Here is a 17,500-nt window from a genome sequence, read left to right on the forward strand (position 1 = left end):
CGTTGTGGCGCGGGCAGGTGTTTATAGTAACGCCCTCTTGCCTGGCTCACACAACCCTCCGGAGCTCATTAGAGAATCCAGAGTCCGGGTTGACAGACGGTCTTCGGGACAGCACGAGGGGAGGCTGCGGCCACACTCTGTATCTTTCTTCTGTCATAACAATCAAAACTAACCCCAAAAACTAGACGCCTAGCACTCCACCTTGACCAAAGATCGTCCTGAAAATTAGTATGGGCATCAACTGTGATTCTATGCATCGTATGGAAGCATTTGTTTCGAAATTTGATTAGATTCTATTTTTTTGGAAACTCATACCTTGGGCGAACTTTTCAAGGTCAAAGGTCAAGATCAAGGCCATGCAAGGTGCGCCGTTCCATGAGATAAAATATGAACCAAGTCTGAAGTCTCTACGATGAAGAGAACCGAAGTTATGACCAATCTGATGTTTTGTGCGACCTTGACCTTGACCTTTGACCTTTGACATAAAAAATTAATGGGTTTTATTCAGGATGGACACGAAGCTTCCCTGAAAAACTGTGCACAGGAGACTGTTAACGAACAAACAAACAAATAAATAAATAAATAAACATACTGTCCGGACCGAAAATATAACCTCCTTCCAACTTCGCTGGCGGAGGTAACAATAATATTTCTCTGTTTTTACACTCATAACATGCTGCCACCACCACCACCACCACCGAACTTGACCTAGCATAATCTCATTTTCTTCCCTTGTGTTCCTATTTTTCACTCCTTTCTGGGTTTTCTATCTCCTAATTCTCTTTTCATATTAGTTTATCTTCATCGTTTCCTCCGATTTCCTTCTAATACTTCCTCTAACCTAACCTAACCTAACTTAACCTTACCTAACCTTACCTAGCCTTACCCAACCTTACCATACCTAACCTAACCTTACCATACCTAGCCTTACCTAACCTTACCTAACCTAACCTTACCTAACCTAACCTAACATTACCTAACCTTACCTAGCCTTACCATACCTAACCTAACCTTACCATACCTAGCCTTACCTAACCTTACCTAACCTAACCTTACGTAACCTTACCTAACCCAACCTAACCTAACCTAACCTAACCTAACTAACATTCCACTATCACCACCACCACCACCACCGAACTTAACCTAATCTAATCTCTTTTCCTACCCTTATTTTCTTATCATATTAGTTTATCTTCATCGTTTCCTCCGTTTTCCTTCTAATACTTCCTCTAACCTAACCTAACCTAAGCTAACCTTACCTAACCTTACCTTACCATACCTAGCCTAACCTAACCTAACCTTACCTTACCTATCCTTACCTAACCTTACCTAACCCAACCTAACCTAACCTAACCTAACCTTACCATACCTAGCCTTACCTAACCTTACCTAACCTAACCTAACCTAACCTAACCTAACCAAACCTAACCTAACCTAACCTAACCTCACGTAACCTTACCTAACCCAACCTAACCTAACCTAACCTAACCTAAGCTAACCTAACTAACATTCCACTATCACCACCACCACCACCGAACTTAACCTAATCTAATCTCTTTTCCTACCCTTGTTTTCTTATCATAGTAGTTTATCCTCATCGTTTCCTCCGTTTTCCTTCTAATACTTCCTCTAACCTAACCTAACCTAAGCTAACCTATCTAACATTCCACTATCACCACCACCACCACCGAACTTAACCTAATCTAATCTCTTTTCCTACCCTTGTTTTCTTATCATAGTAGTTTATCCTCATCGTTTCCTCCGTTTTCCCTCTAATGCTTCCTCTAACCTAACCTAACCTAAGCTAACCCTCAGGACGACATCGGCATCAGTGGCGTCATCGGCTCGGCAATCTTCAATATCATGTTTGTGGTGAGTGTGTGCGCCCTCTTCGCCGGCCACGTCATAACCCTCAACTGGTGGCCGCTTCTACGAGACTCAACCTTCTACTGCATCTCAATCTGCGCTCTGCTCCTGACAATCTACGACGAGGATGTGACGTGGTGAGTGGGAGAGGAGGAGGAAGGAAGAGTTTGAGAGAGAGGGAGGGATAGAGAGATAGATGTGAAGGAAGAAAAAGAATGAAGGAAGAAAGAATGAAGGGAAGGATTAAAATGAGAGAAATGAAGAGATGAGAGAGAGAGAGAGAGAGAGAGAGAGAGAGAGAGAGAGAGAGAGAGATGTGAAGGAAGAAAAAGAATGAAGGAAGAAAGAATGAAGGGAAGGATTAAAATGAGAGAAATGAAGAGATGAGAGAGAGAGAGAGAGAGAGAGAGATGTGAAGGAAGAAAAGAAGGAAGGAAGAAAGAATGAAAGATTAAAAGAGAGATGAAGAAGAGAGAGAGAGAGAGAGAGAGAGGATTTAAGAAAGAAAGAGAAAGAGTTAGGGAAGAGAAAAAAGAAAGAAAAAAAGAGATGGAAAGGAAAGTATTAAAGAAGGAAAAGATAGATAGATAGATAGATAGACAGATAATTAAACAGATGGATAGATGGATGGATAGATAGATAGACAGATAATTGAATAGAAAGATTGAAAGATAGACACAGAGAGAGAGAGAGAAAGAAATAAAGAAAGATGGAAAGGGAATCTACTACTTCTACTACTACTACTACTACTACTACTACTACTACTACTACTACTACTACTACTACTTCCTCATACCTCAACACCTGTTTCCACATCTAACTTATACACCTGTTTAAATATTAATTGCAGGTGTGTGTGTTTGTGCGTGCGTGTGTGGGTGTATGTGTGTGTGTGTGTGTGTGTGTGTGTGTGTGTACGTGTGGCTGTGTGGGTGTGATTCATCGTTCTGTTTATGTATGCGGCCTATGACACACACACACACACACACACACACACACACACTCACTCACAATACATTCGAATACAGTATTTGGGTGTAATCGTATACTTGAATAATTATCGCTATAAATCCAAGTATTCTCATTCGTGTTCAAATACAAGGGAAAAGTTTTCGTGTTCTGCGAATCATCTAACGAATACTTCAAAATTTATCATTTGTATTGGAATTAAAACCATTTCAGTGTATTAGAATTCATACTCGTTGGAATTTGAAACATTTGTATTCGTATATTCGAATACACAATGTTTGTATTCACTCCATCCTTGAATTAACCATTGAACTATTTAACTAACTAACCAAACCTAACCTAACCTAACCTTACCTAGCCTTACCTAACCTTACCCAACCTAACCTTACCTAACCTTACCTAACCTAACCTAACCTAACCTAACCATACCTAACCTTACCTAACCTAACCTTACCTAGCCTTACCTAACCTTACCTTACCTAACCTAACCTTACCTAACCTATACTTTCCTAGCCTTACCTAACCTTACCTAACCTAACCTAACCTAACCTTCCATTCCATTCTATTCCCTTCCCTTCCTTTCCTTTCCTTTCCTTCCTTTCCTTTCCTTTCATACCCTCTACCTTTCTCTCTCTTCTCATCCCTACCTTTCCCTTACCTAACCTAACCTTCCATTCCATTATATTACCTTCCCTTCCTTTCCATTCCTTTCCTTCCTTTCCTTTCATACCTCTTATCTCTCTCTTCTCATCCCTACCTTTCCCTACCTCAACTAACCTTACCTAGCCTTACCTAACCTTACCCAACCTAACCTTACCTAACCTTACCTAACCTAACCTAACCTAGCCTTACCTAACCTAACCTTACCTAACCTAACCTTACCTAACCTATACTTTCCTAGCCTTACCTAACCTTATCTAACCTAACCTAACCATACCTAACCTAACCTTACCTAACCTAAGCTTACCTAGCCTTACCTAACCTTACCTTACCTAGCCCAACCTTACCTAACCTTACCTAACCTTACCTAACCTAACCTAACCTTACCTAACCTTACCTAACCTAACCTAACCTAACCATACCTAACCTTACCCAACCTAACCTTGCCTAACCTAACCATACCTAACCTATACTTTCCTAGCCTTACCTAACCTTACCTTACCTAGCCCAACCTTACCTAACCTTACCTAACCTAACCTAACCTTACATAATCTAACGTTACCTAACCTTACCTAACCTAACCTAACCATTCCAGGTACGAGTCTCTGTTCCTGCTGACGCTGTATGGGCTCTATATCTTCATGATGTGCCACAATTCCCGCCTGGAGGAGTGGGCCAACACCCTTAACGTACCCTTCAAGACTGCCACCAAGGAGGAGAAATCATCGCTTTTCGGAACCAAGCCTGTCCCGCCCGTGACCGAGGGGGGAGCTGCTGGTGCTGGTGCTGGTGGTGGTGGTGGAGGTGTTGGTGGTGGTGTTGGTGGTGATGTGGAGGGTGGTGGTCCTGGTGGTGGTGGTGTTGGTGGTGGTGTTGACGGACAGCAAGGTGGGTTTGTGTGTGTGTTTGCGTGTGTGTGTGTGTGAGAGAGAGAGAGAGAGAGATTTACATAGATTTACATAGAAAATCAGACCACACAGACCCCATGGTCCAGACTTGGTGGTCTGTCCTTAAACCTAAGTGATTTTACATTAATCAGAAGACTCCAAAACGTTGCATTTCTACTCTAGTTGATATTAAGTTGAAGGAAGTGACGGTCGAGCTTATTTTTGAAGGAGTCAATCGTGTTACACTGGACCACTGACGGTGGAAGCTTATTCCATTCTCGCACTACAACGTTGGTGAAGAAAAATTTGGTGCAGTCTGAATTTACTTGTCTACATCTGAGTTTTACGCCATTGTTCCTCGTGCGCAAAGTGTCATCGATCATAAACAATGTTGATCTGTCTACATTCGTGAAACCATTAAGTATTTTAAAACATTCGATCAGTTTTCCTCGGAGGCGACGTTTCTCAAGAGAACATGTTAAGGATAGAAAGCCTTTCTTCGTAGGATTTGTTGCGCAAGGAAGGATCATTTTCGTTGCCCGACGCTGAACACCTTCTAATTTAGCAATATCCTTTGCATGGTGGGGAGACCAAAACTGTACCGCATATTCCAAGTGGGGTCTGACTAAACTGTTGTAGAGCAGGTATTACATCTTTATTCTTGAATACAAAGTTTCTTTTAATGAAGCCCAACATTCTGTTCGCTTTATTTGCTGCATCGATGCATTGCTGTGAGAATTTGAGGTTTGACGCGATTTTGACCCCCAAGTCTTTGACGCATTGAACGCTTTTGAGTTTAACGCCGCGCATTTCGTATTCGAACTTCTTATTCCTCGTTCTTATTGAAGGACCTGGCACTTGTCTACGTTAAAGGGCATCTTCCATCTATCCGACCAAGCTGAAATTTTGTGCAAATCCTCTTGGAGGCTTTGCCTGTCTTCGTCAGTGAGAACCGAGTTGCCAATCTTTGTGTCGTCTGCAAATTTACTAATGCGGTTATTGAGTCCAACATCCACGTCGTTGATGTAAATAATGAAGAGCACTGGGCCAAGGACCGAGCCCTGAGGACGCCACTAGTGACAGGCGCCCACTCTGAGTTAAATCCGTCGATCACTACTCTTTGTTGTCTGTTGCTCAACCAATTCGCGATCCATTGGTTTACTTGACCGTCAATACCTATTTGCTTTAATTTGTAAAGTAATTTATGATGCGGGACTTTATCAAACGCTTTCTGGAAATCAAGATAGACTACGTCCAGTGATTTGGTTACGTCATAAACAGTGAAGAGGTCGTTATAAAAGGCTAATAGGTTTGATAGGCAGGATCTTTTGTTTCGGAAGCCATGTTGTGAGTCCCCAATCAATGAGTGGCTTTCAAGGTAATTCACAATTTTGTCTCTAATTATGCCCTCAAGTAGCTTACCTACAACCGAAGTTAGACTAATGGGCCTGTAATTACCTGGTATTTTTTTGTCTCCTTTCTTGAAAATCGGTGTCACGTTAGCCTTTTTCCAATCTGAAGGGACGATGCCTTGTCGCAAGGACATATTGAATACGGTTGTGAGGGAGGAGAGTATTTCGCTCTTTGTTTCTTTCAGCAGAGTTGGGTATACTTTGTAAGGTCCAGGACTTTTATTTGTTTTAAGTGAATGGAGAGCTTTAAGGACTTCATCGGTTGTTATTTCAAAATTAGGCAATGCATGCTCGAGATTTACAATAGTACTGGTGTTGGTGGTAGCGAGAGGAAGACTGTTAGTATTAAACACCGAGGAAAAGTAATTGTTTAAGAGGTTTGCAATGTGTTGGCTGTCAGTCACTAGTGCACCGTCGCTGTTTGTTAAAGGTCCAATTCCACTTTTGATCGCCTTTCTGTTGTTTATGTAACTGAAGAAGGATTTCGGATTATTTTTACAGTTGGTTGCAATATTTTCTTCATATCTACGCTTTGCCTGACCTACTAGTCTTTTTACTCGTCGCCTGGCATCATTATAAAGTCTAATGTTTTCGGGCGTGCTTTGTTCTTTCTTTAACCTGTAAAACAATTTTCTCTCATTGACTGAGTGTTTAATTTCGCTATTAAACCACGGTGGGCTTTTATTAGTGTTAATTCGCTTCTCGCACAAGGGGCCGAATGTGTTCTGCTGAGTGAGTAAGTGATTTTTAAGGCTTAACCAGGCTTCCTCTACGTTGCCGTCATCTGATAGTTGTATTTCTGTTAGTTTTTGTCGGATTTCCACGAGGTTAGCTCTTTTGAAATTGGGCACCTTTACTTTATTTTCAGTCACTGATGATTGAACTTTAATGTCGACGCGCACTAATTTATGATCGCAAGAACCGAGGTGTTCTCCTACCGTGACACTACTGACTAGGTTATCTTGGGTCGTTATAACAAGGTCGAGTATATTATTTTGTCGAGTTGGCTCAGAAACCATTTGGCTTAGATAATTTTCTTCTAGAAATTCGATCATTCTATGTGACTCGCCTTCTGTACCTGACAGTGTCGCCCAGTCGATATGGGGGAGGTTAAAGTCTCCTAATATCAGTGAGTCGCTGTTATTAAGTGACTGCCTTAAGACGCTGTACATTTCAAGGTCGTCATCGAGTGATTGCCCGGGAGGTCTGTAGGTGACAGATATATTTAAATTGACTTTTGCAATGTTTACTCGCACGCACAAATGTTCAACGTTACTGTTTCCCAGTGTTTTGTCAGTGGGTTGCAAATAGCTTTTGACATAAAGGGCGACGTCACCGCCTCTACGGTTTACACGATCTTTGTTGAAGAGTCTGTAGCCATCTATGTTGTATTCGGCACTTAAATCAGTATTTGTGGTGTCGATAAATGTTTCGGTTATAGAGAGAATGAGAGAGAATGAGCCTTTCCTTTTAAGTTTCCATTACTATTATTATTATTATTATTATTATTATTATTATTATTATTATTATTATTATTATTATTATTATTCCCATTTCTGTTGTTATAATTTCCTTTCAATCTCTTCCTTTCTTTCTCTCTCCTCCTCATTCTTTCTTTCTTTCTTTCTTTCTTTCTTTCTTTCTTTCATTTACGTTCAATTATAATCATTTCAGAAGACGAACAACACCTTTTGAGAGACTATGGAAGCACAGGTGAGAGAGAGAGAGAGAGAGAGAGAGAGAGAATGATAATGATAATAATAATAATAATAACAAACGTCACAGAATCTCATTAGTCTGATCATGAGTCATTACAGGTGTTCCGATTCCTAATATCACCTGTGCATAGGCTTAATTACACATGCATAACACCTGCCCTAGTGGTGGTGGTGGTGGTGGTGGTGGTGGTGGTGGTGGTGGTGGTGGTGGTGGTGGTGGTGGTGGTGGTGGTGGTTGTCTTTTCATATTTTTCATCTTTTCATAATAATTTTCACTTTTTCTTCATAATTTTCATTTTTTTCATAATTTTCATTTTTTCATTATTTTCCTCTTTTTCATTATTTTCATTTTTTTGTTGTTTTTTTTCCCTTTTTTCTTTGTTTTGTTTTTCTTAAGTCTTCCTTTTCTTTATCTTCTTCAAATTTCCCGTTTTCTTTTGTTTTTCTTTCGTTTTCTATTTCCTCTTTTGTTCTTTCTATTTTCCTTCATTCCGTTCTTTCATTTTTCTTTCATTAACTTCCTTCACGTCTACTTAATTTTCTACCTTACTTATCAAACCTCTCCTTTATTCATTTTCTACCTAGTATATTTTTCATCTACCTTTCTATCCCAATTCCTTTTACCGCGTTCCTATTCAATATATTTTTTTCTTCATATAATCTCTAATGCATATTTTTTTTCTTATCTCCAAATATCAAATCATTAAAATTCCATCACGGTTTATGACTTTCCTTCATCGATATCGTATGTAAATTTGCTTTTTTTTATTAGTCATTATCAAGATTATCATTTTATCGTCAATGTTTCCATGTTAAATTTTTTCGGTCAGGGAGAGTGAAGGGAGGTCAGCCTTACTATTTCTGCTATTCTTCAGAGACTAACATTTTATAAACTTAATTTTTTCATGTATAGCAAAACTTCTATATATCTTTACTAAGTTAGCCTTTTCATATATAGCAAAACTTATATATATCTTTACTAAGTTAGCCTTTTCATATATAGCAAAACTTCTATATATCTTTACTAACTTAACCTTTCCATATATAGCAAAACTTCTATATATCTTTACTAACATAACCTTTCCATATATAGCAAAACTTCTATATATCTTTACTAACCTAACCTCTCTAGACATATCTCTACTAAAAATATTAATAATCTAATCATTTCTATTTCTCTTACCGCTATACTAACATTTCCTAACCCTCTTTTTGTCCTTGTATCAATATTTTTTCACTAATTCAACTTTCCACACATTAAAACTTTCTCTATATTTTCAAATTTAACTAAAAAACAAAACTGAGAATCTTGACATTTTCACCTCCAAAAACTATAAGTAATTCCATTTTAACATTCCCCAGACGGCATGGAGGCTCCCAGACAGACCCAACCGCCCCCCATGGAGGTAGAGGCCGCCACTAGCAAGCCCAGCATGGCCCCCGAAATGAAGGTATACTACTACTACTACTACTACTACTACTACTACTACTACTGTTAATTTTGTTTCTTCCATTAGTTTTATTTAATTTATCTTTTTATTTCTTCTTTCATTCCTTCGTTTTTATATCTCCTCTTCCTCCTCCCCTTTATCTCTCCCCCTCTCTTCTCTGCCATTATCTCTCTCCTCTCTTTCTCTACCCTTATCTCTCCCCCAGTCTTACTTCCCTCCCATTTCTCAATCTCAATCTCTCTCCCTCTCTCTCTCTATATATATGTATCTCAATTCTTATCTATCTCTCTCCTTCTGTCTCTCTATTTTCCTCAATTTCTTATCTATCTCTCTCTCTCTGTTTCTGACCCCTTCTCTTCATCTCCCCCTTCTCACGCCTTCCATCTCCCCCAGGACGACGACTACAGCCCCTGGGATGTTCCTGTGGGGGTGTGCGAGCGGCTGTACTGGGGGTTGTCGCTTCCCCTGGTCGCTTTGCATTACGTGACCACCCCCGATTGTCGGCGACCACGGTGGAGGCGGTGGTATTTGGCGACCTTCATAATGAGCATGGTGTGGATCGCTGCCTATTCCTATCTCATGGTGTGGATGATCACGGTGATAGGTGAGTGTGGGGAAGGGGGAATGGGTGGGGGAATAGGGGGGGGGAGAAGAGGGGTGAGGTGAGGTTGGTTATGGCTGACAAGTTTGGTGGAGATGGGGAATGGGGAATGGGTGGGGGAATAGGTGGGGGAATAGGGGGGGAAGAGGGTGAGGTGAGGTTGGTTATGGCTGACAAGGTTGGTGGAGATGGGGAATGGGGAATGGGGATGGAGGAATGGGTGGGGGAATGGGGGAAGAGGGAGGTGAGGTTGGTTATGGCTGACAAGTTTGGTGGAGATAGGGAATGGGGAATGGGTGGGGGAATAGGTGAGGGAAGGGGGGTGAGGTGAGGTTGGTTATGGCTGACAAGTTTGGTGGAGATGGGAAATGGGGAATGGGGATGGAGGAATGGGTGGGGGAATAGGTGGGGGAATGGGGGTGAGGTGAGGTTGGTTATGGCTGACAAGTTTGGTGGAGATGGGGAATGGGGAATGGGTGGGGGAATGGGTGGGGGAATAGGTGGGAGGAAGGGGGGTTAGGTGAGGTTTGGTGGAGATGGGGAATGGGGAATGGGGAAAGTGTAGTGGTGGGTTGGTTATGGGTCGGGAATGGGGAATGGGTGCTGAAATGGGCTGGTGATGGGGATGTTGATGAAAAATGGACCCAATTAAGAAGGACATAAGTAAAAAATGCAAATGGTTTCCCTATTATCTTTCCCATTCCCCATTTCTTCCCCAATTTACCCAATTTTCCCAAATTTACCCATTTCTCCCCATTTTACCCATATAATCCCATATTTTCTTCCCCATTTACAAATATATTCCCCAAATTTCACCAAGTTTCATTCCCCATTCCCCATTTTTCCCCATTTCCTCTTTCCATTACCTTCCTTTTTCTCCATTTTCCCCATTATATACCATTTCCCATTTCCTACCCAATTTTTCCCCATTTCTTTCCCCGAACAACCATTTCCTTTACCAGTCACCCATATCCTTCTCCTATCCACCTAATCCCTCCCCATTTTCCACCAATTTCCCCATTTCTCCCGCTCACCCATTTCCCCATTTCCAGGCTTCACGCTGGGCATACGGGACACGGTGATGGGATTGACCTTGGTAGCCGTGGGAGTGTCCGCCCCCGACGCACTCTCCTCCCTCTGTGTGGCAAAGCAAGGTGCGTGTGTGTGTGTGTGTGTGTGTGTGTGTGTGTGTGTGTGTGTGTGTGTGTGTGTGTGTGTTTCTCCTCTTAATTCTCTCCTCTCTCCTTCCTTTCTTCCACTTTTCTTCCTTTCTCAACCTTACAATTCCTCGCTCTCCTCCTCCTCCTCCTCCTCTTTTCTTTCCTCCTCTTCATTCTCTACCCTCTTCCTCCTCCTCCTCCTCCTCCTTCTCACCTCTCTCCTTCCTTCCTTCCATTTTTTTTCCTTTCTCAACCTTCCAATTCCTCACTCTCCTCCTCCTCCTCCTCCTCCTCCTCCTCCTCCTCCTCTTACCTTATTCAATCCTCCAGGCTTTGGCGACATGGCAGTCAGTAACGCCATAGGAAGCAACGTGTTCGATATTCTCATCTGCCTTGGTCTGCCCTGGTTTCTGAGGACAGCGCTCGTCTTCCCCGGCAGCGTGGTCCCTGTAGAGAGCCGAGGTGAGAATGGGGGGAATGGGGAATGGGGGATGGGGGAATAAATAGGGAATGGGAAATAGGAAATGGGGAATAGAGAAATGGGGAATGGGAATGGGGAATGGGGTAAAGAATGGGGAATGGGGAATGGAGGATGGGGGAATAAATAGGGAATGGGAAATAGGAAATGGGGAATAGAGAAATGGGGAATGGGGTAAAGAATGGGGAATGGGGAGGAGAATGGGGTAGAAAATGGGAAACTAAGATAATGTGGAGAGGAAATTGGGTAGGAAAGGGAGTTGGGAATGGGGAATGGGGGAATAAATGGGGAATGGGGAACAGAGTGAAATGGGGAATTCATCTCCCACTCATCTCCACGGACTAATTCATCTCCACTTATCTACACTAACTCCACCTCATCTCCACTCATCTCCCACTCATCTCCACTCATCTCCCAGGGCTGCTGTACTCAACTCATCTCCTCTCTATCTCCACTCATCTCCATGCAAACATCTTATCTCCCACTAATCTCCACTCATCTCCCAGGGCTGCTGTACTCAAATCATCTCCTTTCCATCTCCACTTATCTCCATACAAACAACTTATCTCCCTCTAATCTCCCACTAATCTCCATACTAACACCTCATCTCCCCCTTATCTCCCACTAATCTCCACTCATCTCCCAGGGCTGCTGTACTCAAATCATCTCCTTTCCATCTCCACTAATCTCCATACTAACACCTTATCTCCCTCTTATCTCCACTCATCTCCATACTAACACCTCATCTCCCCCTTATCTCCCACTAATCTCCACTCATCTCCCAGGGCTGCTGTACTCAAATCATCTCCTTTCCATCTCCACTAATCTCCATACTAACACCTTATCTCCCTCTGATCTCCACTCATCTCCCAGGGCTGCTGTACTCAACTCATCTCCTTTCTACTTAACATATACACACTATCTCCATACAAACACCATATCTCCCCCTTATCTCCCACTAATCTCCACTCATCTCCCAGGGCTGCTGTACTCCACTATCTCCCTCTTCTCCACCGTGGTCTTCCTCATAGTTGCCACGCACCTCAACGGCTGGAAGTTGGACAAGAAATACGGTGTGGTCCTAATGATTTGGTACCTTGTGTTCATGGTGTTCGCAAGCCTCTACGAGCTCAATGTGTTCTCCAATCTCAACCCCCCGCAGTGCCCCAGCCCTTACTAATTGCCCTCATTAAGTTAGGGAAGGGTAATTACATTTTATTTTGGGGGGTAGTGAGTTAGCCTTTGAGTTTTGTACACTTAAACACCTGGGCCTTGTTAATTTTGTCTACCTGCAGTTAACCAGGTAGATTAAGCAGGTAGAGTCATTGAGTATTGTGCAATTAGGCAGTTATTGTACCTTCCTAATTACCTTTCACCTGTCCTCCTTAATTATGTCTACCTTTAGTTAACCAGGTAGATTAAACAGGTAGGGTCATTAAGTACTGTGCAATTAGGCAGCTTATGACCCTTCCTAATTACCTTTCACCTGTGCATTACGTTAAATTACCTGTATTTTCCCTCTTAATTAACTAACTAAACAGGTGAACAGGGCAGGTAGAGAGCAATTACCAGGTTGATTAGGCCCTTAATGACCCCACCTGATATGAGTGTTACCTGAGGCTCATGTGACCTTAATGAGATATATTTGGACAGGTGACGTATTGATTGCACGTTAATGACTTCAGGTGTATGTGCCAGGTAGGGTGTAATTAGTGTGTTGATGAGGTTATTTGTACACCTGGGGACGCATTATTACCTGGCCCTAATGAGGTATACGGTACACCTTGATTTGTGAACTCTGTGAGGAGAGATTAGAGGGAGAGAGAGCGTGAAAAATGGAGAGAAAGGAGGAGATAGAAGGAGAGAAAGAGAAGGAAAAGAATGGATAAGAAGAATGAATGGGAGAAAAGATTAAAGGAGAGGATGGAGGAGAAGAAGAGAAGGAGAAAGAGAGACGAAGAAGGAAGGAAGGGAGATAAATATTTGTGTGTGTTATGAATAGGAGAGAGAGAGAGAGAAAGAGAATGAGAGAAGGAAGGAAGGAAGAAGAAGAAGAAGCATAATAACAGAGGAAACGAAGCATAATATAAAAAAGATAGATAGATAAACAGAGAGATGAGTAAACCAAAGACATAACATAATAATAATAATAATAATAATAATAATAATAATAATAATAATAATAATAATAATAATAATAATAATAATAATAGGTACTTAGATAATTATGTTTAGGTCATGACAAGTTCTGGTATTACAATTATCATTATTATTATTATTATTATTATTATTATTATTATTATTGATGATGATGATGATGATGATTCAGCCTTCCAAACGGTACATTCAAACTCATCCAAGAGGCTTCCAAACTAGCCAAACACACACACACACACACACACACACACACACACACACACACACACACACACAATGATGATGATAGAAAAGTCAGCAACCCTCACTCTAGCGTACACACACACACACACACACACACACACACACACACACACACGGAAAAAAAAGTATACACATGTGCGTAGAGAAAGTATAAAATCACGTCTACATAAGCTTTTTATCCATATGTCCGTATGTACGTATGTATGTATGTGCGTATCCAGTCTTCCTACGGTTGCTAGTTAGTATAATACGCTCCTGTCTTCCTATTGGCCCATTATCGTAACTCTTTCTTCCTATTGGTGCATTTGAAGTCGCTATTGCTGTCTTCCCATTGGTCGATTCTGTGTTCGCCTGACGCAGCTAGATTTCTTAACATGCGCAGCTGACAGGTCTTACGCGAGCCTTAAGGATTCATTATCGCTGGAGAAAGGCGCTGTCGCTAGGTTAGAATCATTCGTAAGGAAGAGTTAAGCATTTAGCATTAGTTAGACCTCTGCTAGAATGTGCGGTGCAGTGCTGGACTCCTTACTATAGAATGGATAGAATGTATGACAAAATTGATTCACGAGTTAAGAAACTAAATAATTCGTAAAGGACACCTGGTTACATATTTAGCTTTAGTTAGACCTCATCTAGAGTGTGCGGTGCAATGCTGGTCCCCTTACTCTTGAATGGATATCAAGGGTGTTGGAATTTGCAGAGGAGGATGACAAAATAGATTCAAGGGTTAAGAAACTAGATCATTCGTAAAGGACAGGTGATTACATATTCAGCATTAGTTAGACCTCATCTAGAATGTGCGGTGCAGTGCTGGTCCCCTGACTATAGAATGGATATCACAGGTGTCAGAATCTATGACAGAAATGATTCAAGGGTTAAGAAACTAAATAATTCGTACAGGACAGGTGATTACATATTCAGCATTAGTTAGACCTCATCTAGAATGTGCGGTGCAGTGCTGGTCCCCTTATTATAGAATGGATATCACAGGTGTAAGAATCTATGACAGAAATGATTCACGGGTTACGAAACTAAATAATTCGTAAAGGACAGCTGATTACGTATTTAGCATTAGTTAGACCTCATCTGGAGTGTGCTGTGCCGTGCTGGTCCCCTTACTATAAAATGGATATCAAAGTGTTAGAATCTATGACAGAAATGATTCAAGGGTTAAGAAACTAAATAATTCGTAAAGGACAGCTGATTACACATTTAGCGTTAGTTAGACCTCAGCTAGAATGTGCGGTGCAGTGCTGGTCTCCTTACTATAGAATGGATATCAGGGTGTTAGAATTTGCTAGGAGGATGACAAAATTGATTCAAGGGGTAAGAAACTAAGTAATTCGTAAAGAACAGCTGATTACGTAGTTAGCATTAGTTAGACCTCATCTGGAATGTGCGGTGCAGTGCTGGTCCCCTTGCTATATAATGGATATTAAGGTATTATAATTTGCAGAGGAGGAGGATAAAATTGATTCAAGGGTTAAGAAACTAGATAATTCGTAAAGGACAGCTGATTACATATTTAGCATTAGTTAGACCTCATCTAGAATGTGTCGTGCAGTCCTGGTCCCCTTACTATAGAATGGATAGCACAGGTGTCATAAAATATGACAGATATGATTCACAGATTGAGAAACTTGATCAATCGCAAAGAACAGCTGATTTTGTATTTAGCATTAGTTAGACATCATCTGGAATGTGCGGTGCAGTGCTGGTCTCCACCATAGAATATATTTGAACATGTTAGAATCTGTACAGAGGAGGATGACAAAGATTATTCACGGATTGAGAAGTTTGCCATTTGAGGATAGACTTAAACGTTGAAATTTGCATTCTCTAACAAGGCGAAGAATGCGAGGAGACTTGATCGAAGTTTATAAATGGATTATATAATTTAATAAGGGTGATGTTAATAAGTTTTTGGTGATAAGAGAGCCTTGCAGGACAGGTAACAATGGTTTTAAGTTTATAAATTGATGAAGGGCTTTAATAAGGGTGATGTTACTATTGTTTTGGTGGCAAGAGAGCCGGGCAGGACACGTAGCAATGGTTTTAAGTTGGAGAAATTCACATTCAACATAGAGAGGCAAGGACTGGTTAACTAACAGAATGCTGGATGAGTGGAACAGGCCTGGCAGTCACGTTATGAGTGCCACTACGATAGACACACTCAAAAAAAGATTACACAAATTCATGGCTAGTGAAGTTAGGTGGGGTTAGGTTCACAGGAGCTGCCTTGTATAGACCTACCGGCCTATTGCAGACTCCTTACGTTCTAACATTCCACTCAACACAGGCTCAAGAAAATCACAAAAACACATTCGTTACTATAGACTTAACACACACATAACGCACTACAGTTTCTATAAGGGAACTCTGAAGGGGGAACGAAACTAAACATGCTCCCCTTAAGACAACCGTTTCAGTATGTGTCTAAGGGGTTCCGTATGTATCCCAGTGGTCAATTATGTGTCCGCGATCCAGCCACAGTTACCGAATCACCGCCACAATGTCCTAACGCCAATCTGTCTTCCCAATCGTCCGTGTAAATCGTGCTGTCTTCCTATTGGCTATACTCCGTTCACGATAACTAGGCGAATTAGCCCCGCCCACAGATGCCCCAGTAACCAATCAGATTCAAACTTCCCCCAGACAACTACTAATCAGATTTAGCCTTCCCCAACCAACTACCAATGCGATCTAACCCTTTCCAGCATCCACCAGTGAGATTCAACCTTTCCCAGCATCCACCAGTGAGATTCAACCTTTCCCAGCATCCACCAACTAGATTTCACCCTTCCCACCATCCACCAATGAGATCTAAACCTTCCTAGCATCCACCAGTGAGATTCAACCCTTCCCAGCATCCACCAGTAAGATTCAACCTTTCCCAGCATCCACCAGTGAGATTCAACCCTTCCCAGCATCCACCAGTGAGATTTAACCCTTCCCAGCATCCACCAATGAGATTCAACCCTTCCAAGCATTCACCAATTAGATCTAACCTTCTCAGCCTCCACCAATCACGAGTAATCTAAGTTTGAGTGGGCGTGGCTAACTGGTGAACTGGCCAATGAGAGAGAGAAGGGGGCGGGGCTTAAACGCCAAGTTACGCTGAACGGAGTGTAGTGCGTGTAATGCTGTCTTCCCATTGGTTAGCTAGCGTGTTCCTTCTCTGCTATTGGTGCATTTGAAACCTCCTTCATTCCTATTGGTTAGCTAGTGTTTTCCTCTTTCCCTAATGGTCTATTCGAATATCCCTCGTCTCCTATTGGCTAGTTAATGATTTCCTTCTCTGCTATTGGTCTATTTGAATGTTCCTCGCCTCTCATTGGTTAGCTAGTATTTCCTCTCTTCCTATCGCTCTATTTGAATTCTCCTTCGTCTCCTATTGGCTGGTTAATGATTTCCTTCTCTGCTATTGGTCTATTTGAATGTTCCTCGCCTCTCATTGGTTAGCTAGTATTTCCTCTCTCCCTATCGCTCTATTCGAATGATCCGCGTTTCCTATTGGCTAGTTAGTGTCGCGCTGTCTTCCCGTGGTCCACACAAGCAGTCCTGTCTTCCCGCGGGTCGCTACAAAACCGCGTCTTCCCGTTGGTCCATTTGAATCGCCCTGTCTTCCTATTGGTTGCTAGAGTGCGGTGTTGCCAGATCATCTCCCCCCACACACCCCTCACCCCCTTAGCGTGTGCGTCTAACGTTGTGTGTACCTTAAATACGCACACATGTACACGAGGTAGATAAAAAAGATGTTACATAGATGAGTGTGTGTGTGTACATTGGAAACGCACACACTCACATGATGTTAAGTGTGTGTGTACCTTGAATACGCACACATGTACACGATATAGTAAAAAAACGTACACAGATGTGTGTGTACCTTGAAAACGCA

General features: G+C 41.9%; 1 protein-coding gene across 8 annotated transcripts in view; it reads left to right on the plus strand.

The window, feature by feature from the left end:
* The first annotated feature begins 1,793 nt into the window (after window positions 1–1,793).
* Window positions 1,794–17,500, plus strand: part of LOC126992729 (probable sodium/potassium/calcium exchanger CG1090) — a 16,635-nt gene continuing 928 nt past the window's right edge. Inside the window, exons 1-9 of one of the 8 annotated variants that reach the window (XR_007746948.1) lie at window positions 1,794–2,003; window positions 4,091–4,383; window positions 7,469–7,507; window positions 8,875–8,963; window positions 9,357–9,567; window positions 10,617–10,718; window positions 11,055–11,186; window positions 12,183–14,507; window positions 14,656–17,500. The exon at window positions 14,656–17,500 is cut by the window's right edge and continues 928 nt beyond it. Coding sequence is in view for 3 of the 8 variants with exons in the window: in XM_050851539.1 (XP_050707496.1) it covers window positions 1,864–2,003; window positions 4,091–4,383; window positions 7,469–7,507; window positions 8,875–8,963; window positions 9,357–9,567; window positions 10,617–10,718; window positions 11,055–11,186; window positions 12,183–12,382 (1,206 nt within the window). In the remaining 5 variants the exon portion in view is untranslated. Of the gene's footprint in view, window positions 2,004–4,090; window positions 4,384–7,468; window positions 7,508–8,874; window positions 8,964–9,356; window positions 9,568–10,616; window positions 10,719–11,054; window positions 11,187–11,848; window positions 11,976–12,182 lie in introns of those variants that run through there. The other 7 variants (XR_007746949.1, XR_007746950.1, XR_007746947.1 and 4 more) reach the window with 7 other exon arrangements.

Source organism: Eriocheir sinensis, unplaced genomic scaffold (assembly GCF_024679095.1).
Source record: "Eriocheir sinensis breed Jianghai 21 unplaced genomic scaffold, ASM2467909v1 Scaffold50, whole genome shotgun sequence".
In the NCBI taxonomy this organism is placed as follows: domain Eukaryota; kingdom Metazoa; phylum Arthropoda; class Malacostraca; order Decapoda; family Varunidae; genus Eriocheir; species Eriocheir sinensis.